Source organism: Kogia breviceps, chromosome 10 (genome assembly GCF_026419965.1).
Source record: "Kogia breviceps isolate mKogBre1 chromosome 10, mKogBre1 haplotype 1, whole genome shotgun sequence".
Lineage (NCBI taxonomy): Eukaryota > Metazoa > Chordata > Mammalia > Artiodactyla > Physeteridae > Kogia > Kogia breviceps.
The window spans coordinates 79,204,263-79,230,965 of record NC_081319.1 but is presented as its reverse complement, the minus strand read 5'-3'; the positions used below and the strand labels follow the sequence as shown (position 1 = coordinate 79,230,965).

General features: G+C 40.2%; 1 protein-coding gene across 3 annotated transcripts in view; it reads right to left on the bottom strand.

Moving 5' to 3' along the window:
• Positions 1 to 1,096: 1,096 nt before the first annotated feature.
• Positions 1,097 to 26,703, bottom strand: part of SLC25A27 (solute carrier family 25 member 27) — a 30,469-nt gene continuing 4,862 nt past the window's right edge. Inside the window, exons 3-10 of one of the 3 annotated variants that reach the window (XM_059076563.2) lie at positions 26,576 to 26,660; positions 23,020 to 23,142; positions 20,675 to 20,787; positions 16,580 to 16,664; positions 11,878 to 11,970; positions 11,180 to 11,282; positions 9,246 to 9,279; positions 4,262 to 6,036 (exon numbers count right to left, since the gene is read on the bottom strand). In XM_059076563.2, coding sequence (XP_058932546.1) covers positions 9,250 to 9,279; positions 11,180 to 11,282; positions 11,878 to 11,970; positions 16,580 to 16,664; positions 20,675 to 20,787; positions 23,020 to 23,142; positions 26,576 to 26,660 — 632 coding nt within the window. In that variant the 3' untranslated portion in view covers positions 4,262 to 6,036; positions 9,246 to 9,249. Of the gene's footprint in view, positions 6,037 to 9,245; positions 9,280 to 11,179; positions 11,283 to 11,877; positions 11,971 to 13,789; positions 13,891 to 16,579; positions 16,665 to 20,674; positions 20,788 to 23,019; positions 23,143 to 26,575; positions 26,661 to 26,703 lie in introns of those variants that run through there. The other 2 variants (XM_059076566.2, XM_067006335.1) reach the window with 2 other exon arrangements.

Here is a 26,703-nt window from a genome sequence, read left to right as displayed (position 1 = left end):
TTTTCACCAGCAACGCACAAGGGTTCCAATTTAGCCACATCTTCACCGACACTTGGTGTTTTTTGTGTTTTTAATAATAGCCATCCTAATGGGTGTAAAGTGGTGCTCATTGATTTTTTTTTGCATCTATATTCCTAAGAGATATTGGTCTGTAGTTTTCTTTTTTATAAATGGGTTTAAGTATTTTGGACTGTAAGTAAACAAATGAGAAGTCAAGGATGTCCTGAGTTTCCTGGCTGCAGTACGGGGTGTGTAGCACAAGAGAGAGGCCTGGAAGAAGGGTACATTGTAAAGCGCTGTGAGAAAGGATTGGAAGAAGAACTACTGATTTAATATTGTGAATTTTGAGCTCACAAGGACTGTGGGCCATCCTGGTGGAGAGATAGAGTTGGCAATTGAGAAAACATGAGTAAAGGCTGGATAAGTGAGTAAGGACCAGAAACACAGATAATAGTAAAATCTACCATCTACTGACTGCCTACTATGTGTTTGGGAATTACCAGCCCAAGTGTAGTAGCTAAAGTCACAGAAATGTGTCGCTCCTCCCAGAGAAAGAGTGAACTTTGAGAAGAGGGCCAAGAACAGAACCTTGAAGAACCAAAATTTAAGGACTTGGCAGCAAAGATACAGCCAATAGAGACTGATAAGGAGAAACAAAAATATAAGTTACAGGAGGGCGTGGTATCATGGTAATCAAAGTAGAATATGATGTCAGAAAAGAAGGGACTAATTTTCCAACTTTAACTAATTTTAATTTTATTTTCGTCTTTTACCTGTAGCCAGTGAGCATGTCCATCACTGTAACTATTAGTTACCCATCCCTTTTAGTCAGAGCAGAACTGGATTAATAAGGAGAACTGGATTAATAGGGAGTACCCATAAAATAAAATGTATAGTGACAAGGTATAGGTGTTCTTTTTGCTAATGTAAGTATTTCAAGTCTGACATTCTAAATTAAGGTACTTTCTATTTCAATTCTGAAAAGTAAAGATTAAGATTTAAAAATCATCTCTAAATTTGTTATTATCATTTTAACTCAAAAACACACCAGGACAAAACCACACTAGGACAAAACAAAACCCTTGACAACTCATTAGGCATTTTAAAACATTTATTTTAAAAATCAGAATGATGCACTATATTTACTCACATATATTCCTGTTTGTTACCACTTATTTTCAGCAAACAGGCATCTTTAAGCATCTTCATCTGCTTTTATCAAACCTTCAAAGTGGATCCTGCTGCTGTTGACAATCACAGCAGCCTGTTGGGGGTAAAGTATGGGGAGAGAAAAATAATCACGTATTCCTCAGGATTCATAAATAATAAACCACTCGAGTGGGTAAAATGTACATACAAATAGTGATATAATTTTCATACTCTAAAATGAATCATATAAACTCATCACATATTTATTAACTGTTATTGACTAACCAAACATTTTGTATTATTTAAAACTATCAAATTCTAGATTTTTGTAGAATAGCTATTAAACTGGTGAATGCTTCTTTAAAATTATAATAATTACATATGTTTAAAGACACAGGTCTTTTGAAAATGCAGTTAAGCACTGCACATGGTAAAGAATCTCTCGAAATTGAGTGTTACTGACCCGACGTAATTATTCTGAAGGTAAGAGGAAAACAACATAGGGCTTAATCACGGGTACATAAATGTTTCTTTTTCTTTCCACCCCTAAAAAATCTCTGAATTCAACAAATACCTTCTAATTGACTTCTGTGTGAAGTTTCAAAGAGAAACAGAGATGTATTGCATGACCCTTGCTTGCGAGAGTTCATTTGTATAGGGAGGCAGACACACATCCATTCAGACAGACATCCACAGGAGAAGAAGCAAAGGGAGCATGGAGGTGCTGGAGATGTTCAAGTCTTCAGAGATCATTCTAGATGTTAAAGTAGGACTTCCCCAGTGAAGGTGAAGATGAATGGGTGGTAGTGACGGGAGGAAAGCTCGGCGGAGAGCACAGAATGAACACTGCCTGGGAAGCCTCCACGTAAAGAGCATCTCCAGAGAAATAAGTCGGGCGATGAATTTGCAAGGTGGTGAGGTGCGGGTACCGAGTAATATGCAAAGCTTAGAAAAATGTGTTGAAGCCAGGTTGAGAAGGTCTTGTATATAGTGTCAAACATTTTAATTTTTCTTGTGTGTGTGAAGGAGTAATTGAAAGTGAAAGGCAGGGTGACATGTCCAGGGTTGCCTGAAGGAAGAGAACTCTGCTACTAGGTGAAGGAAGGATTTCCAGCCACATTAAAAAGTTTGTATTCTGTTGTAAGGCCTGAATTAAACTTTCCTCATCCTAAAACACGAGAAATTCATTAAATCCAGGAAAAAACAAATCCCAATAATTTTTTTCAATCCTATATTTTTTTCACAGGACATTCATATAATGGCTCTCTTCAAGTACATGCAAGTTACGATTCTAGAGTTCAGTCACTTCATCTTATAAAGAAATGGACATCAAGAGAAGAGAAGGGACTTGATCATAGTTATACTACTTTGTCAGGAGGAGAACCCAAAATAGGATAAAGGACTTGAGAATCCATGTTCAGCCTTTCCTCCACATTACCTGGCATTCAATAATAATATATATTTCTTTGGTAATCATTTTTAAAGAGGTCTGATTTAATTGGGAGAAGAGAATCAAATATTTTCACCTTCAATGTTTTTAACCACCAAGTATTAAAATTAAACATTTTTCCAGTGGAGGTCCTGAGGGAATCTGTTTTCATTAACAGAAAAGGACGTGTATAACTATTTCAATTGTACATAAATGGTTATACTTAAAAATTTGAAGATGACAGAAAAGTAATTTTTTTTTACACTTAAAACCTCCCTAAGTTTGTTTCCTTCCTTTTTTTCTTGACAAAGTGAAAGAAATTTCAGACTAGTCTTATGATAGGTACAGATCTTAAAATAATGAAGCCAAAATTAATTGATTCACATCATTTGTAACTTTTGTTGGGTACCTAATAGCAAAGAAATGCTACTAATAAGAGTAGAGATTTATATAAAAACAAGACATAGTCCTACCACTAGTGGCTTATAATTAAATAGGATTTGGAGCAGTTGATAAAGACACATTATTGCTCACTAAAAGTGAATTTAAGAAATATTATCTCTATTTAGATAGATATGCTAATTCACTTATACATATAAAAAACAAAGGACTGTATAGAATTAAAAATAAGAACATGTATATTTTTCAGTGAGAAATCATTTGCGAAGAGAAAAAATGGGGAAGCTAAGCAAAGGAAGCTCAGAGGTTAAGTATTATCAATATTGAGCTGAAGATAAATACCACCAACAGCTGTATTATAAGAAAGTGAGACTGAAATGGCTCTTTCAATATGGACACAAAATTACTGAAATTTTTTTTCTTTTTATTTACTGTGGGTTATTTTGGAGAGGAACAAGATGATTTCAAGTTGGTAAAATAAAGCAAAATTCCAAGATACATTAATGAAAATGATTTCACTGGAAAAAGTACAACTGTGATAGGATATATGTGTTGGCTCTACAGGATTTGGTCAGATTCTGGAGGGTCTTTATGTTTTAGCTAAAGTATGGTGACTCCATTCTAAAATGTATGCTAAAGGCAATTCAAATTCATTTAAAATGTCTAAGACTGGGCTTCCCTGGTGGCGCAGTGGTTGGGAGTCCGCCTGCCGGTGCAGGGGACGCGGGTTCGTGCCCCGGTCTGGGAGGATCCCGCGTGCCGCGGAGCGGCTGGGCCCGTGGGCCATGGCCGCTGGGCCTGTGCATCCGGAGCCTGCGCTCTGCAGAGGGAGAGGCCGCGGCAGTGAGAGGCCCGTGTACCACAAAAAAAAAAAAAAAAAAAAAAATGTCTAAGACAAGAAATGCCATAAAGAAAAAAATCTGTTTTTGGAAGATTCAATAGCACTGGACTGGGATGTTGTGAAGATAACATAAGGCATTGTACTTGGTACCTAATCAGTGTACAATAACTGTCAGTTGTAATAATAATTAAGCGATCTGTATTTTTATCCTGGCTCTGCTACTAAGTAAGTTATGAGCATGAACAACTCTACTTCTCTAGGCCTCAGTTTCCTAACTTAGACAATGAAAGAATTAAACCAGACCATCCTATGGAGTCATTTCCAGTTAAAAAAAAAAAAAATCCAATTATTTATGTTGAATCCAGACACCAAGGAACAGTCTCACTATGTAAGCAATGTTTTCACCTCAAGCCCCTCAAAGAATTAAGCTAAATAAACGTTTTCATGGTCCAGTTTGCATATAATTATTTTGATCCAATATTTACTTGATTTAAAAATGTACAAAATACACACAAAAAAACAAAGTTTTCTAAAGTGGTTCTAATACAGAACACTTGAGAACCTAAGTACATAATATTATTTTAAATATATTTAACAACTCAATTCATACAGATTGACAAATGCAATGGAAAAGTAGACCACCGAAAGATTTTAAGAGATTAAACTTCACATTCTGTAAATTTTACAAAAACAACAAACCACTGCATATTAGTACATCACATTAAAATATATTTTAAAGCATACTTCCCCTCTTAAATGGCAGTGATTATACATCAGTGCAACCACAGGGTACTTGTAAACTTTTTTCTGTTCCACATCATTCATGCCCATGATAAATCCTGTTTGGTCAGCTCCACGGTCTTTCTTGGGTCTGAGCTTTTGGGGTTTTCCTATTTTGACAGTTACAGCCTCTACCCATAACTGTAGCCATCCATCCAGAAATACCCACTGTCTGAGGTTGAGGGGAACAGGTGGTATAGAGGTGAATCTGAAGAAATCTCTCACCTTTCTAAGAAAAAGGATGTGATTTAGTGATTGGAGACATAACTGTATACCATAGGCAGTTTATACATATCACTTTTTAGGCAGGAGGCTTTGTCAAATTGAATAAGATTCAGGCTAGAGACAGCTTTAGTGTGATTTCTGAGTTCTCTCTCTCTAGGACCCTAAGCGTTAGGGAAGGGGAGATTAAGAAAGGATTTATGTCGGCTGACTTCATCTTAGCTTTGCTTTTAACGTGCCTCTGAGAGGCTGATTGTAACAGATGTTTCTTTATTAAAAGGACCTGTCCACCCGAGCTTTAATCAAATAAACTGCATTTTTCATATATTGAGATTCTTGAGAGCTAGTGACAAATTCAGGTTGGAATGGGATATGTCACAAAGCAAACTCTCTTTTCTGTTTTCATCAAGATGCGGTCGGTGGCTGTCAGGAGATCCTTGGCCTGTGTGCTGGAGAGCTAACCAGTGAACACAGATCAGCTAACGACAGGGCACTGACGGAAAACGGCTTCTTCCCTTGAGATCCAAACATCATCTCAACTTGATTTTTTTTCATCCTCCTGGCAAGAAAAGGTACATCAACTTCCTTCAACACTAGGGAAATCTCAAAATGTTTATTCATTCACCTCCCTTTAATTTAAAGTATGCACACTTTAACGGCAACAGAAAAGTGAATTATCAAATTTCAGTCGTAAATACTAACACGACAGGTTAAATATGTTCCGTGGTCATTATGTACGTATGTATTTTTCCACATTCCTATTGTCTGCTTCAGGTCTAAGATGCTGTCTCCCTTCTGGCATTTCCTCCTCTAAGCAAGCTCTTCAGCATAGAATAGCATCTCGAAGGTCGAATCTTCTTGCTCAAAGAAAGTGGTCAGGATTTGACTCTTCCTTAGAAAACACTGGGATGGGTCTCATTGGGTGGCCTTGCATGATCCAATCAGATTGCTTTCGAACAAAAAGAGGAGTCAAAGAGAACTTGGGTTTCCAGATAAAAATAAAGTGCTGCCCCCTATAAATCACAGTCTCTGTGGAGTAAGGTGTCTTCCTAAAGAGGTAGAAATAATGGGGGGTGTATGTTGCAGATGCCCGCATTTCAATGATAATGAACACTGTATCTTTAAGGGCTGCATCTTTAAGGGCTTAAAATGGACTGACTCCACTCATCTCTCTGATTTTTTCATAAGTAAGCCAGAACACCAGTGACCAAGGGGTCTGAAAGATTAACCAAAGAAGTTAGTGCGTATTTCAAAGCAATTATAAATCTTCTACACATATGCATACACATCTTTGAATGACGAACTCATTTTGAATCCACTTAGGCTGAAAACAAGTATTTTGGTATTTCACCTTTGTAGAGCACCTTATAATTTACAAAGCATTTTCATGTCTTATTTCTCACAGATTTCTCTGAACAATTTACAATGGAAAGGAAAGGTACTGATATCCCTATTTTATAGATGAGGACACTAAGACTTAGCAATCAGATTCCTGTTAGCATGTTGTGGAGCTAGACCATGGGCTTCTGGCTTCCATTCCAGGGTTTCTTTTACTGACTGTCACTGGATAAAAGGCTAGGGCTCGGCATGCCTGAATTCTAGGCTGGGCTCCTTGCCTCTACATGTAGTTTACATATGAGCATGACAAGGAGGCACTTAAGAACTTGAAAGTGAAGATGAAAGATTACCCTTTGAGAGTTAGGTCATAAAACCAACACCTGGTGTATCACCTAATGAATATAAAAATTCACATTAAATGGAGAAAAGGGCTTTTAACTCAGAAAGAACTGACTATGAAGGTGTAACTGTGCCAAAAGGAATTACAATGGAATGAGGATCATTCAATAACAGAAGATAAAAACGCTAAAGACACGGAGGGAAATCACAGAGGAAACACTGGAAGCAGCCATCAGAGAAAGTGTGTCTCGGATCCAGTTCTTATCTGGTTTGGTTGATAAGTTATGGGTAATATTGATCAGAGAGGAACTCTGATCACATTAGAGTGGAGAAATAAGCTTAAGCAATTAGAATGTAAAATGTATTTGGTTAGAAAGTTTGTAAAGCGATATTTATGTCATTCGTGTTTGGAAATATTGCGCAAGTTATACTGGTAGACTGAGAGTATAATAGTGGATTTAGGAGAAGACATCTTAGTGAAATGTACGAAGACACAGACAAAACAAAGAAGTTGTGATGAAACCAGAGTCTTGTGACAATAAAAATGAAGTGAGCCAAGGATATGACTGCAATTGGATCTAGAAGCGGAGGTCTTAGTTAAGAATGGACTAGGCGATCATTCCTAATTGCTCTGGTAATCAGACTTCTTCCTCATAGCGCCCAAACTATATGCAAAGGAAATAAATATTAATCAGGGATTGAGCAAAGCGAGGTCATATTTTCTCTAACTAGTCGAAGGAACTGGGATTGGGTTTAGCTGGGTTTTGAAGAGGAGTTAAAGAGGAAGATCATATAGCCAAATAGCATGCGTAGTATATAAACGGGATATACTGAGACTCTTCGTAGAAGCGCATGTGGCCAGTACATGCTTTTACTTGTTTTTTTCCTCACTGGCATAGTTGTACCGCTGAAAATACTCCAAGTGTATGTGAACCCATGTTGTCATAACTGCTGGAAAAAAAACGTTTTTCTCCATTCCTATTACTGTGGGGCTCAATACATAAGTGCTCTTGGGTGTATCTTTTTCAATATTAAGTTCACAAATAAGCTCTTGCTGTTACTGTTCTGTGTTCAGCAAGCAACCTTCTGATTATAACTTGGCTCCCATAAAGCTTGAAGTTAGCTGTCCAGAGGACTTCAGCATCTGGATCACTGGCCAAGTGCATTTCTCAGTGTGTCTGAGCCAATGTTGTGGTCCAGTCATCGGTTTCAACGAGTTTGGCTGACAGGCATCTGTACGTGCAAGGCCAGTTTACTCGGAAGTGCTCGGGAGTTAGGCTTCTAAGCTCAGGGTTCTGCACTGTGACAGATCAACAAGGCAATGCCACCCTGGTCATCTTTGGTGGTAATCCAGCCTGTCTCTGGTAACGTTTCTCCATCAGCACGACCTGTCTCTCTTCTTTTAAAACTTCTATAATGAGCCGTAGGATCTTGAAAAATTCAGTATACCGTCTTAGTTAGGAGCATGGGTTTAGTTGGAGTTGAACCAACTTGCAGTTAATTCCCAGCTCGGCCATATGCTAGCTACGTGAACTTGAGCGAGTTTCTTATATACTCTGAGCCATGTTTTTCTAATCTGACAAAGGAGGATAACCCCACCTATTCTGCTAGGCTCTTGTAAGACTTTAAAAAAAAAAAAATTAATGTGTGTAAAGAGCTTAGCACAGAGCTTGTCGTATATTAAGCAGTCATTTTGGGGGGTCATTTATACTTCCTGAGTCTCATGTATAAAGGGAATGGGTCAGATCAAGTGGTCTCAGCGCTCCTTTGTACGTGATATGCTCCCTGCCCCTCACTCCTCCTGACCGATTTTGTTTTTCATCAGTGGGCTCACCTGCCCTCAGAGTCTCTCACGCTAGAAACATCAAAGTCCCATTTCCTTCTCTCCTCCACCCCTTCCTCCATCTGATCGCTTACTGAGTCCTGTGGAGTCAAGCACAAATGTTCCTGGAATCCATCTTCTCTCCATTTCTACAACCGCCTCCTGGCTAGACCGCTGCCGAAACGCCCTTTCTTGCGCTCCAGCTTCCCGTGTAGCTTTGACATTGCTGCCACAGTACTCTTGTCCCCCAGCAAATCTTAGCCTGTGGCTTCCGTGTTCAAACAGATGCTCGCTACCTGCAGCGTTTCACCGAAACTATGGAACCCGCCCCCCAAAGATCTTTCTCAACCTGGTCCCTAAGTGCTCCTCTAGCGTTCTCTCCCACCACCTGCCCTCTGAGGACCTACCCTCCGGCCACACGGAATTTCCTGCAGTTCACCAGACCACACATCGGGGCCACACATGACTTGGCGCCCCTGCTCATGTTGCCTCCCGCACGCTTTTCTTGACCTGCTGATCAAGGACACACCTACTGACCCTTCAAAGCTCAGATCACATATCACCTCTGGGAAGCCTTCTGGGACTTCCCAAAGGGCTCAAGCCAGTTTACTCCACCATCTGTGTTCTCCTGTTTTGTTCACAGCACTGGCAGCCTCTTTAGTAAGACTATGTGCTCTGGAGTCAGACTGCCTGGGTTTGAGTCCCTGGCTCCCACAGTTACTAACCACCCAGACCGGTCAAGTTATTCAGACACTTTACGCTATGGTTTCCTCCTCTATAGAAGAGAGAGATGATAGTAACCTACTAAATAGATAGTTGGGAGAATTCAATGAGTTAATCGGAGAGCGTGATTAGCATAGCACTGGCCATATACCAAGTGATTTCGTAATATTAGCTTCACAGTTTCTGTAATTTTAACTACTTACGTGTCTATCTTCTCCCATCACATTGTACGCTCCTCTAGCGCAAAAAAAAAAAAAAAAATAAACATCTTATTCCTTGGTGTTACCAGCACTTATAATAGTGCCTGGTTCATGCAGGCCAAGTCAATATCTTCCTTTCCATTAAATATCCACAGATTTGAGATAACTTCAAGGTACAATCAAGACAATCAAAATTATATTTTACAACTTAGGTATGCCTTTGTATCAGATATTGCCAAGGGCTTTGGCTATTAATTTCATGTTAATAGATAGATACCTACTACCCTTGGTGATATCATTTATCCCCAAAGCTTCAGTTATTATCTGTGTGTAGACAGTGCTCAAATCTCAATCTCCATCCTCATGATTCTAAGATCCAGGCCAATATATTAAGCTAGTCATCTAGCCATCTCTTCTTAGATAACCTATGCGTATCCAAAACTTACCATATCCAAACTAAACTTGTTATTCTACCACAAAATCTTCTTCCCTGCAAATGGTGCCCATTTTAGGAAATTATATCATTGTTTGCTCAGGGCAGGAATCTGGGAATGAAGCCCAACTTTTCCTTGCCTTCTCCAATCATTTCCCCATCCAGTCATGTTCTTTTTTATCTCCTTTCTATCTCCTAAATATTTTAAAATTCTGTCTTCTTCTGTCCCCACTGCTATATTCCAGTCCAAGTTATGATTATCTGTCATCTATCACTCCTGGTCTTTCCTCAACCCACATGGCAGCCAGAATGGTCTTTCTAAAAGTGCACATGTCATCAAGCCAATGCCCCTCACTCTCATGGGTCCTGTGGCCCTTCCTGATCCTGTCCCTGCCTCTCTCTGGCCTCACCCTGTGCTGCTCTCCTCCACATCTCCGTGTCTTGGACAGCTGGGTTTTCTTCAGTTCTTTGAACGCGTCATATTCTTGGTCCACTCCATCTAGTTCCTCCACCTAGAATGTTCTTTGCTGCCCTTTTGACCTGGCAAAGTCCTACTCATTCCTCAAATCTCAATTCAGAAGTCCATTCTCCAAGGAGGTTTTCTTAATCTCCCAGGCTAGGCTGTCCTTACTTGCTATATATATTCTGATAGCACCAGGGATCCCCACCCCATGCCCCTGACTCTTCCACTCATTGCTGCTGGTTTCTTACTCAGTGTTTGTCCTGACCTAGACTGGAAGCTCCTGACCTAGACTGGAAGCTCCAGCACTGGAGCAGGGGCTGAGACTCTTAGGTTCATCCCAAAGCCAGGCATTGAGTACAGGGCTTTGCATGGAGTAGGTGCTCTGTTAATATTATTATATCATATTGTATAAAGTATTGATTGTTTGAATTTCTAAACCCATAACTCATCCATTCTTGCAAATATGTTCAAACTTACCAAATACTTGAGTACCTTGTTTTTATTATATTTGTTATGTTACTTCCATAAGTCTAATTCTACATCATAGTTCACTTCAGTAAAAAATAGCATCCAGACCAGATAAAAATTATATAATGTTTTCTTCCTAAGCAGAGCTTTGTGGTGATAAGTATTAATGGGTAATGCAACATTTATCATCAGAGTAACTAATTTTGTTTGAAACAGTAACATCTTGATAGGAATGGTCTCTAGTATGAAATCTGTATACCTATCTCAAAGTATAATATTCTGGCTAAATAGCAAAAGGCTTTACATTTCAGAACAATCTATCCACTGGCTTTCTAACAACATAATATCAACCTATTCATTTCTGATATAACTGAATTATTTTACCTTAATTTACCAAGGGACTTGGAGGTAAAAGAAAATGAAAAGAGATGTAGAGAAGAAAGAAGGAACCATGGTTGGGGGCAGAACCATGCCAAAAGCCAGAAGAGAAAAGGAAAATATTTAGAGAGGAAAAGTGACTTAAGAATCAATATAAAGAAAACAAAAACAAAGGCAGGAAAAACCTAACTTTACCATTCGCAGCCAAGAGGGTAAAAAGCCTTTGTAGAGACTCATGAATCCTTCTCCTTGAACAGCCTGAATCAAACAGTCAGTTGATGATTTATACAGAAGGCCCCTAAAAAGGAAAGAAGACAATTTTGTTAAATTTCTTATGTGTAAATAGATGTATAAATAGAATGTTTAAATGGTCTAAGAAAATTTACTTAACTATTTTCTGCTAGCTTAGAAAAAATATTTGTGGTTCTTTATAGAGCACCTCTTGAGTTTAAAGATATTTTGAAGGTTGAGTTTCCTGATTCACCCCATCCTTGGTCTGATAACTTAGAATTCACTCCACCTGATCTCTTCCAGAGAGAACATACTGTTTTATATCAGGTCAAATTACCCATGTTACCTCTAAGTCATAAGCTTCTGAAGGAAGTGCTCTGGAAATTCTCAAGAGTATATTTTCAAAAACTCTTTGAAAACAACGAAGTCATAAGAAACACTTTTTGTCTAAATAATATGATGGGTAAATTAGCTTATTTCCCCAAAGGCACAGTACTTTTCCATCAGACACAAAGCAGGTAACTGCATAAAACAATCTCCTGGTTGAATACATGTAAACACAAAAATACATTTCCATCAAGAATAAATACAGGGAAGGGTCTTTAAAGAACAATATTATTACAGACATTCAGATCCACGGATACTGAAGACTTTCTGTCTACCTTCCTTGTTTATCTCGCGGTTGATTCATTATTCGGCTTTTGATGACATCAGCGGGTGTTCCCAGAATAGAAGCTACCAGTCCAGAACATAAACTATAGATGCAAATAAATGAAATAGAAAGATAATATGTAGCAGTTTCTAAATTTGAAGGAAAGAGGATTTGATATTTAGAAAGAATGGAATACTAAATCTAGTACTATAATATTCTTCATAATAATGCTGTTTTAGCTTAAAATCAGTGATAAATTAATTCATTAAAGAGGTAGAAAAAAAAAGAATCTCCAGTCAACAAATATACATTGAACATCTGCTGTAGGCAGGCACTCTTGTAAGCAGTAAACAAGACAGATAAGATCCTGTCCTCAAGGCACTTACTTGGGAGAGGCAGAGGGGAAATGAAGAATTTCAGATGTGGTTAGTGCTATGAAAAAAATAAAATGAGATCATGTGCTAGGGAGTAACTGGGTGACAGGCAGTCATGGAAAGGCTCGTGGGTGATGGCAGGTCTCGACATAGATGCTTCCTTCTCACCAGCTAGATGAGAGACTACAGAAGCAGGCAGAGAAGGCTAATTTAAGGAGTCTGATTTATTCTCGATGCAAAGGGCGGTCATTGAAAGGATTGTAAGTGGGGGAGTCACATAATTTGGTTCATAATTACCCCCTCTTGAGAAAGGCTCCTGGTCAGTTACTCAAGACAGACAAAAATGGATGTGGCCAACCCATGACAGAGTACATCGAGAATCTGTAAATGAGTGACTACGCAGTTCAGAGACCACCATCAGTTCATTATGCACGTTGGCATGAGCGAGGCAATACAGGAACATTATCGACACTCCATAACCCGAGAACCCATTAACTGCTGTAAACTTCTCCAGGAGAAACACAGATGACGAGAAGAGGGGTGGCTATCCTGAATCATGGGAGATGGAAGGCCCAGGACCCAGGAGGTGGCAGCTAAGTCCACAGACTGGGATCGGGGAGGGGTGGGGGTCAGACTGGGCTAGTGGAAAGCTAGAAAGAAAAGTGTGGAAAACGTTTATGTCCTTCTGGAACGTCAAGTACCTCCCAGAGATAAGGATCACTGAGTTCCATGCCAAGCAAGGCCTTTGAAGCTTCTGAAGGCTCTGTGGTAGGGAGGCTGAAGCTGCATTGGGAATCTTCACACTCTCTTACTCTAAAGTGCAGCAGGAAGTCCCCAAGCTCTTCATGACTCTTTCAGGTCAGGATTGATGGTTCAAAGTAGAAACTCACTTTAGGAATTCTTGAATTCAAGAGGAGGAGCCCATATGACCTACTTACATTTTCCAGCAAATGACCCGACCGTGCACGTAACTTTTCTTGGGTCTTTGTCCACAGGACAGGCATTGCCTGTGTGGAAAGAACTTACTGTTTCACCATATATATCCCAGGAGGTGTAGACTGCTGCTCTTTTAACATTCTTTCCAATTTGTTCAGATACTTTGCAAGTCCAAGTTTAATATCATTTATTTTAATATACCTTCACGTTTTTACATAGAAATGTCTCAACTAACACAAAATTCACCTAAGTTCTAAAACTTAGGTCTACTAGAAACAGCATACAAGACCAGTCAAGAGGTAAGGAAGAACAAAGAAATAGGATGGAAAAAGGTACACAGTTTCCCCCTCTTGGCCTAAAAGACTGGAGGGAAACACTACATTTTTACTTGTCCATTTGCTTCAGAGAGGCTGGGTGCCAGCTCTGCTTCACACAGAAGTGCCAAGAGTAGAAACGACTTCTGCCAGAGTGTTAATATTATTAATAAATTCTATTTTTAAAAAGTAGGTAGCCCTCATTAATTAGTAGTCATTAACTAATTAATTTACTATTAAAGAATTTATTTTTACCTGTATAATAACCACGTCAAGAACGCCCTTTGGCCACTGTCGCCCCATTCGGCACACAGAGACCTTAGGGGCAGCTGCCAGTGGCCTGCCTCATGTTCTTCTTATCAAATTGTTTTGAGGAGGTAGTGTGATCTGGCTAGGCTCCTTTAAAAAATAAATATTAAAAGAGAGCAAACAGTATATTAAGGAGGCCTCAGGTAAGATGGTCAAAGTGAGGAGAGGAGTAAAAGGAACGCCAGTTTCATCAAGCTACTTGGCATGAACATTGCTGCTTTTTGCTATTGAACTATCACTCCTTGCTAGTAACACCCCAAAGTGAGGCCCACCCAGGACATGGCTAAAGTGATAACGGACCGAGAGTGACTGGGTAAGTCTTCCGTTCTCTCTAGGAGACCAGATGGCCATCTGCAAGGCTAGTTTGTAACAGTCCATCAGCGCTGTCAGAATCAGCAGTCCTCTTCAGGATCAACTAAATAATCATGCTCATCTGTGATCTTCACACAGTGTAAGCTAACCTTTTGCGCAGTTTTACCTCTCAATAGCCTCGTGGTTTAAGAAAAGGGAAGAAAGGGGCTTCCCTGGTGGCGCAGCGGTTGAGAGTCCGCCTGCCGATGCAGGGGACACGGGTTCGTGCCCCGGTCCGGGAAGATCCCACATGCCGCGGAGCAGCTGGGCCCGTGAACCATGGCCACTGAGCCTGCGCCTCCGGAGCCTGTGCTCCGCAACAGGAGAGGCCACAACAGTGAGAGGCCCGCGTACCGCAGGAAAAAAAAAAAAAAAATAGAGGGAATTTTTCTGGTTTTTTTGTTCTGTATAATTTCCTAAATTAATTCAACACCCCCCCTTTCTGCTGCATCCCGTAGTGACGTACTTTGCCACCTGCCTCCCCACCTCCCTAAAAGCCTAGCCACAGTGTTCTCCTGCTCCCCCCTTGCCCCAGAACTTCATTTTACTTACACTATTGTTTTCAATTGTGGTAAAATATACATGACGTACAATTTACCATTTTAGCCATTTCTAAGCACATGGTTCAGTGCTTGCGCCATTTTTACTCTTCTTCATACCAGACTCCTCTCCCTCAGATGCTGATGGCTCGTATAAATCTCTCGATTGCACGGCTGCAATCCCCTTCAAACCTCCGTGATCGCTCATTTTACCCTGTGACACAGCCTGCAGAACTTCTAGATCACACAGCACCGTTTACCTACTTAGCTGCGAGTTTGTGGTTAGCGACTTTCAAGCCGCCTCACGTACCCACAGGCGCCTACCAACCCAGTTAAAAACCCGATCCAGTGCGTGGAGCTCAAGAATGAACCAAGTACCAGTCACCCCATTTTCTTAAAACCTGACTTAGAGAACAGTTAGGTGAAGTTATTTCAGATTAGGGCTGGAACATAGTGATGGGAAATCCTATGTCTTTCCAAAATAGACAGATCCATTAGGTGGAGTCGGGTCCATTAGGCAGATTTACACCTGCTGGGAAATTCTTGAATCTTAAGTTAGAAGTGTGGCATTTTGAAGACCATTTGGGTAGAAAGACAATGGAAAAGAAACAAGAGGTAACATCACTGTGGGACTATTAGGACTGAATATCCTGCTCCGAGAAACAGATCACAACACTGAACAGACAAGCCTCTTGAAAGACAAGAAGATGATATGGGTAGAATGACTGACTGGGTAGAAACTGGGGAAGAGTTTCACAAGCAGAGCGAACAGCATGGACGAAGATAATGAGGGGAAGAATGTAAGGGTGGGTACAGATATCATACAGATGTTTATAGGACAGAGGCCTAAAATCCTCCGTTTTCTCTGTGAAAGAGGTGGCTGGACTCTTGGCTACAGAAAATACAGTGTTGCTTGTGATCACACCTGGAGGAAGGTTCAGAATGTGAAAGAAAATGTGAGCAAAGACAGAAAGACTGCCCTAGCAGCACTAAAGATAACACTTATTTTAAAAGAGGAAGAATGAAGAAAAACTACTCTAGGAATATTAAGTTAAGGTGAGCCTGAAATTTGGAATCGTTTATATATCTATGTCTATTTATAAATCTCCAAATAGCATTAATTTGGCACTATTCACATGCTTCTGGGGTTGTCTAAGTAGCATAAAGGGGTCTAGAATTTGGAAACAAGATCAGAAGCTAAATAGAATCATAAGGACACTCGACATCTATAAAGTAACTCACTCTAGTGGATAATTTGAACTCGTGTTGCAAAGAATTTAAGCTGTTTCTCTTTCCTAGGATGCTCTTCTTTATCCTGTCTCTGTCCGTCACAAGCCACAGCCCTTCAAAACACTTATCTAATTCTGTCTCCTTTGTAGGCCCTTCTGAACAGTTATTTTTTCCTCTCTGCACCTCCCACCCCAACTCGACAGTAATTAGTTCCTTTCTTTTAGCACTTACTGTACAGTCTTTTTATACTAGTCTTGTTTTTCCTCTTGGTACACTCCCTGGGAAGGACCATGGTTTACCTTTTGTATCCACTGCAGGGCCTTGCACAGTGCCTTTAACCTAAAAGGACGCTCAGACATACCCGTTCAATTGAGTTGGAGAATCAGTTATCAGAATCTGACCCTGGGATGGCCCCATCAAGGTGCAAATATTTGGGGAGGTTTAACCTGAAACATTCTGTAACTCTGCGCCTCCCTTCCCCATTTTAACTGCAACAAACTTTTAAGAAAATTGCTCTTTATAAATGTACTATTGCCTTTCTTTAAGGGTGATATCAGTAGGTTCTCAATCGAAAGAGACAAAAGTTAGGATTTATGCCAAATATGGAAGAAAGGGTGAGATAGGAAAAAATAGAAAGAGACAAACTAAAACAGTCTTACCTTGATAAGCCATGAGTCATGATATTGTCCTCCAGTGGTGTATTCAAAACCAAGTAGTGTTTCACTGTATCGTAAGTGGTTAAATCTGGCAATACATAGAAAAAGAAAGCTTAAATATCATTCATTCAACAATGAATGTCTTTTGTGTCAAGAATGTGCTGAGAATGGGGCAGGAATGTGTAGAAGGATGAAAGATCCCATTCTTGTCCTCAAGCAGAGGAACAGCAGATGGAGGGGGAGGAAAAGAGGAAGAGAGACAAACACCCAATTATATCATTTGAACATCTGAATCCAGCTCTGCTTAAAGTCAGTTCAACCCCTGCACTTTTCAGTGTTGGAGATGATGAATTCCTTTTTTTTACCCTAAGTTAGGTTGAGTTGAGATTCTGTCACTTTAAACAAAGGTCCTGGTAATTATTCTACATGAAGTTTTTTATGCTTTTCTCCTAATGACAATGAAGAGCTGTTGAAGGGTTTTAAACAGGGGAGGGATAGATCACAATACTGGAGTTTTGTAAAGATTACATACACCAAAGTACAGAGAAGGGAGTTGGAAAGAGGTAAGAATGGGTAGATGCATTTGATCACTCACCAGATGTCTGAGCGCCTGCTATGTGGTAGGCATTATTCTAGGCTCTGGGGAAAGAGCTGTGGACAAAATGAACAAAATCCCCGTTCTTTGTTGGAGGCTGAGACAATAAACAAGTAAGTAAGCACATGGCATTTCAGATGGTAGTGACTGCTCTGAAGACAGGCAAGGAGAAGGGACAGCGAGCCTGTGAGGGTGGGGAAGGGTGGCGTATGTGAATTTAAATAGGGTGATCAGGGAAGACCTCGCAATAATATTTGAGCAGATACCTTAAGGAAGCTTGAGAAAGTACACTTTCTAAAGAAAAAAAACAATGTCATGAAGAGCCTAGGGGTAGGATGGAAATAAAACACAGACCTACTAGAGCATGGACTTGAGGATATGGGGAGTGGGAAGGGTAAGCTGTGACAAAGTGAGAGAGTGGCATGGACATATCTACACTACCAAACGTAGAATAGATAGCTAGTGGGAAGCAGCCGCATGGCACAGGGAGATCAGCTCGGTGGTTTGTGACCACCTAGAGGGGTGGGATAGGGAGGGTGGGAGGGAGGGAGACGCAAGAGGGAAGAGATATGGGAACATATGTATATGTATAACTGATTCACTTTGTTGTAGAGCAGAAACGAACACACCATTGTAAAGCAATTATACTCCAATAAAGATGTTAAAAAATAAATAAATAACCAAAAAAAAAAAAAAAAAAAGAAAGTACACTTCGTAGATACCTATGAAAACAAAAGAAAGTACACTTTGTAGATATCTATGACAAAGCATCCCGGGGGCAGAGCCACAGTATGTGTTATAGCCCTGAGGCAAAGTCAGCTTTGTATGTTAGAAGAACAGCAAGAACACTAGTTTAACAGGGGCAGAGGCAGCAAGAGTTGGAGAAGGGGATGGTTTGAGCAAAGGAGTGACTGACCTGGGCCACTATTTCCAAGATCACTCTGGCTGTTCTGTTAAGAGTAGGCTATTGGGGGACAAGGCAGATTAGATATGAGGCTGTTGCGGTGCTTCTGGTGAGAAATGATGACGGCTTGGATAAGAGATGATGGCGCCTTGGATAAAGGGGTTGTGGAGTGCTGGTCAGAGTTCAGGTGTTTTGAAGACAGAATCAACAGGATCAACAGGGATCGGCCAGCAGATTGAATATGGAGGGAAGGAAAGGAAGCAAAAATGACGGCAAGGTTTTGAGCTTGAACAATTTGAAGGACACAGCTGCCATTTATGGAGATGGGAAAATGAGAATGGACTAATTTAAATGTTTTAAAGTAAGATGATAGGCACCAGTGATCCTGACTGGAAAAATGTCAGAGGCATAGTGGGACAAAATGGCTGTGGGGTGTATGTGGGGAGACTAGTTAGGAGACATTTGTAGTGGTCCAGTAGGAGGAGATCAGTAATACTTGGACAAAGGAGTGGCTCCAGGGATGAAGGGAAGTGGATGAACTTGAGATATATATGCAAGACAGAATTGGCTGGATTTAGTGACTGGTGGGCTGTAAGGAGCAAGTGAAAGCAAAGAGATCAAAATCATGCCCAGGTTTCCACGTTGTTCAACTAAAAAGATGATGCTATCATATTTTGAGATTGGGAAGAACAGAGAAGGAAGTGATTTAGTAAATGAGCTTGGTTTGGACACATTCAAAGCGATATATTTAAGATAAGCTGGAACTTGGACGAGAAATCTGGGCTGCAGTAGATTTTGAAGCAATGAATTGAGAACAAAATATACACCAGTATGATGCAGCAGACATCCATGGACTGGAATAGCAGTATATAAAATAGATTTACTCCCTTTGATATTTGAGTGATATGTTACTATACCTCTCAAAAATGCTACTTATCAGTTTCTTAGAATCATATCATTTTGGTCTTAGGAGTCTTTCATCCATTGCTTCATTCATTAAATGTTTGCTGATTATGGACGAGGGGCTGGGGAAATAAAGAAAAATGAAACATAGTCCTTGCCTTCAGGGGGCTCAAAATCTAGAGGAGGAGACAGACACACAGTAGAAAGCAATGAAATGAGGTAAAACCAGTAACAGAGATAAGCACGGGGAACTATGGAAACACATAAAGGGGCATCTAACACACCATGACCTGGGAGGGGTGGCTGCAGGAGGTCTGGGTAAAGTACACGGGTGGAGAAGACACCTCAGCTACGTATGAAACGATCTGCAGAAGAAAACTAAACAGAAGAAGAGGGATGAGGACAGAGAGTACAGAAGTGAGGAAGAGTTTGGTGTGTGCGGGCAGTGGAACATTTTAGCTCTTGACTCTGCTTCCCTCTCTGCTCCAGAGTCAATGAATTGCTCAACCCCAGAAGACACAGGCTGGATTATACAGGCCTGCTGTGTTATGTTATGAAATTTCCACTTTATTCTCTGAGTGATAAGAAGCCAGTGAAGGGTTTTAAGGATACCAATAACATGTTCAGATCTGTATTTTAGATAAAGCTCAATGGATACTGGGTACAAATTTGAGGGCAGAGGAAGAGACCAGTTAGATGGCTGTGGCAGTGGTCTAGTTGTGTTTTGATGGTTACTACTGTAAAAACAGTCATTTTAAGGATACTAAGGTAGTAGACATTGAGGGGGGAAACTTTCTTTTAATTGAAATATAGTTAATGTATAATATTATGGTTATTCCAGGTATACTACATAGTGACCTGACATGTGCATACATTATAAAAAGGTCACCACAATAAGTCTAGTAACCATCGGTCCCCATACAAAGTTATTGCAATATTATTGTAATAGTTCCTTATACTGTATATTACACCCCTGTGGCATATTTATTTTATAACTGGAGGTTTGTACCTCTTAATCCCCTTCACCTATTTTGGCCTCCTACCCTCCTCTCCTCTGGCAACCTCCTGTTCTCTACATCTATGAGTCTGTTTTCATTTTGTTTTGTTTTGTTTTTTAGATTCCACATTGAGATCACATGGTATTTGTCTTTCTCTGTCTGACTTATTTCACTTAGCATAATACTGCGGGGGGGGGCATTTAAGAAATATTTAGAAGATAGGAGAAATTAATGACTGAATATGGGAAGTGGGAGATGGGGATGAGTTAAGGAAACATTCAGATTTCCAGCCTGAGGCGCCCGGCTGTACAGAATGGATGATACAGCAAGAGGAGCAGGATTACTGGGGGGAAAGATTTGTGGTCTGCATTTAATGACCATCACATATGGTACATATACCAGTTTGAATCTGAGGGGAAGGTATGGTGTAGAGAGTAGCCCTTAGAAATGGTTTGGTATTATCTCCTTATCGTCACAATTTGCTAGTTTTAGGAAATCCTTTTCATACATCATCATAGAGTAAAGTGAAAATGTTCTACGGAAAATATTCAATTATGACATTATAACATAAGGGAAGACTGTTGCCAGTACATAGTATTAAAGATAATAAAATACATATTCTCATTGTCCCCGATGGAATGCTTATAATTAAGCGAAGGCGATTAGGACTTCGCAGAATTCAACGAAGTTTCCATTACCTCCCATATTCACCAGCGCTGCTCTTTGTATATTGGGTACCCAGCCTGCCCAAAGCCCACGTACTCCTCCTTCAGCTAAGATTTTTGCAAATGCATGATGCACACCACGAAATCTAAAGGAAAATAATAATAAATGTGAAAACTCTATGCGTTCCTGTGTTTGGAATGCAATTGTATAAGCTTTGCCTATAGCTGTTATGATTTAGAGTAGAGTAACATCTTAACTATCTAGAATTGTTAGAAATTAAAGCAATCCACGTAAGTCTAATTTCCAGATAAACTTATTAGTTCTTTCGAAGAAAAGGCCAACTTTTGATTTAAACACCTTTTTTATGGAGATCTTTATAAACTGTGACATTCTCTTCTCAGATTATTAAACAGATTAAAACTCCTTTCTTGATATTTTACATCATCTGTGCCCATATTAACTATAGGCAGGAAGAGTGGTTATCAGACCTCTGAGTTCATTTTACTAGTATTGTGGGAGACCTTCAAATTTTGTACTTTTACCAAATAACATCAAAAAAATCAATTCTCATATCATCTCATAAAAGAAGTGATATTTTTAGACCAAAAGGTAGGAAGGACAATTTCATAAGAGTTCTTAAAACTGAATACTTTGGGCTTTTATGAGAATTTATTACCTTGCCTTTATTTTGTACATTTTTCTGTACACAGATGAAAAATGGTGCTGAACCATGAACCAAATCTGGAAACCTATGATATAAAATAAAAGCCTGGGTTTTATATAGTCAGACGTACCTGGTATCAAATGCCATCTTACTACTTACTAGCTGTGTGGCTTTTACTCAGACATTAAACTCTCTGAGTCTTACCAAAAAGAAGGACATTCATAATTGCTATTATGCTATATAAGAACTATGCTCATGAAGGAGGTCACATTAACAAGTGCACATTTATTGTGTACTTATTAAGCACCAGACTTTTTATATACATAAGATACATTTTATTCCTGAAAACTCTATGAAGTATGTATTATTATTGAAATTTTCATCTGAAGAAACTGAGGCTTAGGGAGGTTCAGGAACTTGACTAGGGTAACAGAGCTACCATGTGGCAAAGGCTGGATTTGAATCCCAGATTGTCTGATCCCAAGGTTCATGCTCTTTACAACATTAAATATTTTTTCCTATATCAAACCCCAAATGTCCAACATTAGAGACAGAAAAGGAAAAATACTGAGGTGATCAGTTAAAACTCAGACATTGCTGGACCCCAGTGGTTCCTTCTCTCCATGTATCAGACCAAGGCAACATCCCTTCACCCTGCTCCATAGTAATCAGAAGTTGTTACAGGATGACAAAACGGGTCCTGGGATTCTGTAAACTACTTGGTTAAGTCAGTGTGGTACCCTTTCCTCCTCTACTGTACACGTTACTTATCTCCCTGTTGGGAAGGGGGCCTGGACTGCCACAGCCCAACCCCACTATCCACTGAGCCAGCTAGAGCAGCAGCAGAGCGGAGGGCAGTGATCGTGGTGAACCTCCAAAGGAGGCCCCCAGCCCCCCCCCCCCGACCTCGGGCTCAGCGGCATGCCCGCAGTGTTCAGAGGATCAGACCCCTTCATACTCAGCTCAGGGCATCCCGCCACTTTTCCTCTTTCCTGGGAGAGGTCTGTCTATCTATCTGCGAGATTTGCCCCTTTCCCAGGGGGAACCGCCTAAGTGGTATTTTAATAAATTGTTGAACAAGAGGCCCTTTGAAGAAAGGCAGACTTCCACAGTATAGGGTAGTGCAATAGGAGGACTTTATATCACAACAGCATAATAATAATAAAAACTTCCTTAAACTTGGGGGAAAAGGAGCGAAATTAAGGAAGTAGGAACAATCTGCAAGGTTCACCTTGCTATTGCCCTTACTTCAGAGAGAAAGGGAAAGAAAGCAGGCTTTCTGGCACCTGATGAGCCAGGCACTCTGTCATGGAAACCGTCTGAGACAGTCACTTTTAAAGATGAAGAAACAAGACTAGAAATGTTTAGTGACTTCCACAATGCCAAGCCACAGTGGCAGAATCAGAATTCACACCAGGGCAACTGTTAATGATCAGAGACTCTTTGTATCAAGCTGCAGTAGGGGACAAGTCTAGCTGCCTTGTCTGGGAAAGCAGCAAAGAGCAATGCATATGTACAGTTTGTCTGGTAGAGAACATGTACACCTTATCAGGCAAAGAAAAGGTCCATCTCACCTCTCCCCTTAGTGAATACCACTTCCAAATTAAGAGTCAGAATTAATGTCGTTACTGAATGCTGGGTTACAAAAATGCAACAGTCACTAGGGAGTGTTCCAAGGGGAAAGGAAAGTTACCCGTTGGTTGGAGAACTTACCGCAATGGTTTTCCTTCAAGTTTCCTTTTTCCTTCCATTTGCATCTGAACCTTCACTAGGTCAGTTGGGTTGGCTAAAAATTGGCCAACAACACCAGCCATCATCCCTCCAATCACTGATTTCCTAATTATAAAAGGGGATACATTTTTTTTAAAGGTTGCTATCAATTTCACAGATTCTGTAGGGCACAATAACATGCTGGTACAGCCCCTGCATGAGAGATCTAAGACACAGTGAAGCAAAGAATAGACCCAGACAAATCACAGAGGTTTGTCTGTTTACTGATGGGAGGGTTCAAGGACCCCGAGGAGTTGAAATTCAAATCTGAAGTGCCAGGGGCCTTTCATGGCCTGAAATTCAAAGGAAGGGCAGTTGCTTCAAAGACATAGTTTAACTACAGGTTAATTCTGACCACAGGAGAATAAAAACAGCATTGATGTAATCAGTTTAACAGACACAGGCCAGTAAATCAAATCTCATGGATTACTATTTTAGTAGTTTTCCAAGGGGAAGGGGTTTTGACAATGTTCCTCTCTCTTTTTTTTTTTTTTGCGGTACGCGGGCTTCTCACTGTTGTGGCCTCTCCCGTTGCGGAGCACAGGCTCCGGACGCGCAGGCTCAGCGGCCGTGGCTCACGGGCCCAACCGCTCCGCGGCATGTGGGATCCTCCCGGACCGGGGCACGAACCCGTGTCCCCTGCATCGGCAGGCGGACTCTCAACCACTGCGCCACCAGGGAAGCCCAATGTTCCTCTCTTTGAAGAAACTCTCTCTGTCCCTGGACTGTTCCTCCTCCTCACCTCCTGGAGCCAACAGTGAACAAGTCTAGGCTATTGTACTTAAACATGACCTGAATCCTTCGCCTTCTCCCCACTCCAGCCGCTCCTGTCTCGGAACAAGCCCCAGTCATCTTCTACAGAGATTATGGCAGTTGCCTGTTGTGGGGAGAGGGGTAGTTTCTTTCTTTTTACTCTAAAACAATATTTGAAGAGGTACAAATGAGTACAGAGTAGAAAAGGGTCCCTATCCCCAGTTCCCCTCTTCTGAAGTGATCGCAATGACTAGTTTCTCTTATACTTTTCTAGAGATAATAACAATGCGTTCACTGAATGCATTACGTCAGGCACTGTTTTAAGCACTTTTTAAAATACCATTTAATTCTCATATAGACTCCATGACATTAGTACCACTGTTATTTCCTCTTTACGGATGAGGAGACTGAGGCACAACGCAGTTAAATGACAGCTCACACAGTGAGAAGTACGGCCAAGATGTAACCCCAGGCAGTCTGAGTGCAGAGTCCACAGTCTTAACCACTAAGTTACAATTGACGGTTCGCGCACACGTGCACGTGCATGTGCGCGTGTATATATAAAGTATCTTTTTTAAAAGTACAAATGCAGAATGCCACGTTGTATACTGTTCTGCTCTTAAAGGTTATCTCTGTCGATTCATATAGAGCTGCCTCATTTTAAAAAGTTTCATAGCATTCCATTTTATGACTACTCCATAATTTATATAAGCAGCTAACTCTTCACTAAGAAATTTGAACATTTATATGACATTTGATAGATCCTGCCAAGTTCCTTTGCACAGTACCTGTATCAATTCACACTCCCACCAATAACCTATGAGCGTGACTGTTTCTCCTAGCAGTGATGGGTGCAGTATGTTACCACTGGTTTTTCTCTTTTCGAATCCCATAACCACACCTCCTGTGTGACTGTCACATGATTCTACTTGTTTAGGCATCTGTGTCTATTACCATGAGTCTAGTCAGGGACTATGTCGGGGGACCATGCCTTTTTCATCACTATATCCTCAGTACTACGTATAGGACTGACACAGCATAATCACTCAGTAAAGACCGAGTGACTGAGTGAATTGTTCTGACTGGGTCAGAGAACACGGAGGCAATCCACCCTGAGAGCTGGCTTCAGTGACATGTTTCCTTTGAACTCCTTACCTAACCCTTTCACATCTGGAAGAAATTACAGAATGTAAGAACTATTAATCTATTCCTTCTCCAACTCTGGGAAAGCAACTAGTATAGCTTAGAACATTACAATTTTTCAAAAACAGCACCAAGAGATTTTGCCTGGAAGATGAAATTCTACTTATTGCCCTTTTCTTACAGTTGTGACTTGGATTTTTTTTTTCAGCCCAAAAAAGATATTGTAGGCATCTTTATATGTTCTTCATATAAAACCCATTCTTCAAATAGCTGTGTTATGTCTCCCTGTATAAATGTCTCATAACTTATTTGACTACTTCCAAATTGCTAGTTATTCAAATTTTAAAAATTTGCTATTATCAACACTGCTACAGTCCATATCTTTGGTTGCATGTGTGTGTGTGAGAGACTCTGTGAATAGGTACAAATATTTCTGAATGATTCTAATCATAAAGAAGGAGTTGCTAGGTCTTACACATTTAAAAATTTTAACAGGTAAACTTTATGCTCCAAAAAGGTTATAGTAACTTACATTCCCATTAACAGTTTAATGGCTAAAAGTACTTATAATTAATTTCCCTGATTACTGGTGAGGTTGAACATTTTTACATGTTTAATGAACACTTACATTCCTTCTTCTGTGAGTTGCCTGTTGATATCCTTTCTTGATTTTTCCTTTTATGTTCTTTATGTATTTTTTTATTGATCTACTGGAGTTCTGTGTATTTTACTTATATTAACCTATTTTTCTGTTTCTATTACAAATGTTATAAGTGATATGCACTTACATTCATCATCTCATCTAATCTTACAAAAGCAAAATCCTGGCCGTAGGTATTAACTTCCACAGCAGAGAAAACTGAAGATAAAAAAGGTGAAGTAGGGCCTCCTTGGTGGTGCAGTGGTTGAGTGTCCACCTGCCGATGCAGGGGACACGGGTTCGTGCCCCGGTCCGGGAAGATCCCACATGCCGCGGAGCGGCTGGGCCCGTGAGCCATGGCCGCTGAGCCTGCGCGTCCGGAGCCTGTGCTCCGCAACGGGAGAGGCCATAACAGTGAGAGGCCCGCGTGCCGAAAAAAAAAAAAAAGGTGAAGCAGTTTGCCCAGGCTACATGGAAATAGAGCAGGAATATGAGCCCATGTCTCTTTGACTCTAAAGCTTAGGGTTTCTCAGTAGAAAGAGGAATAAAGAAGGTCCTCCATAAGGATTCTTTTAATATTAAAATATTAAATAATATATATAATTTTTATATAGGTATGTACATGTATGTTTGTATACAATATGCAGTAAATGTTCAATTATTTGGATTTATATTGTAATTATTTATTATTTTAAGCCTATATACCTTGAGGCAATTTTGGTACAAACGCACAATTTTATACAAATCTAATGGATACACAGTAAAACCTTCCGGGCACTAGTATATTTTCTTTTTCTTTTTTAATTGAAGTATAGTTGATGTACAACATTAAATAATTTACAGGTGTACAATATAGTGATTCATAATTTTTAAAGGTTAGGCTCCATTTATAGTTATTATAAAATATTGGCTGTATTCCCTCTGTTGTACAATACAGTATATTATTTTCAAAACAAAACTTACCAAAGGGGATAATGCTTATCTTCACTTTTGCCAAACACAACTTCACGGAGATGTTCGTAAGTGACCATTCGACCTCCAGAGTACACTGTGCAAGAAAGAGCATTGAAAGGGTGAATCTGGCCCTGTGT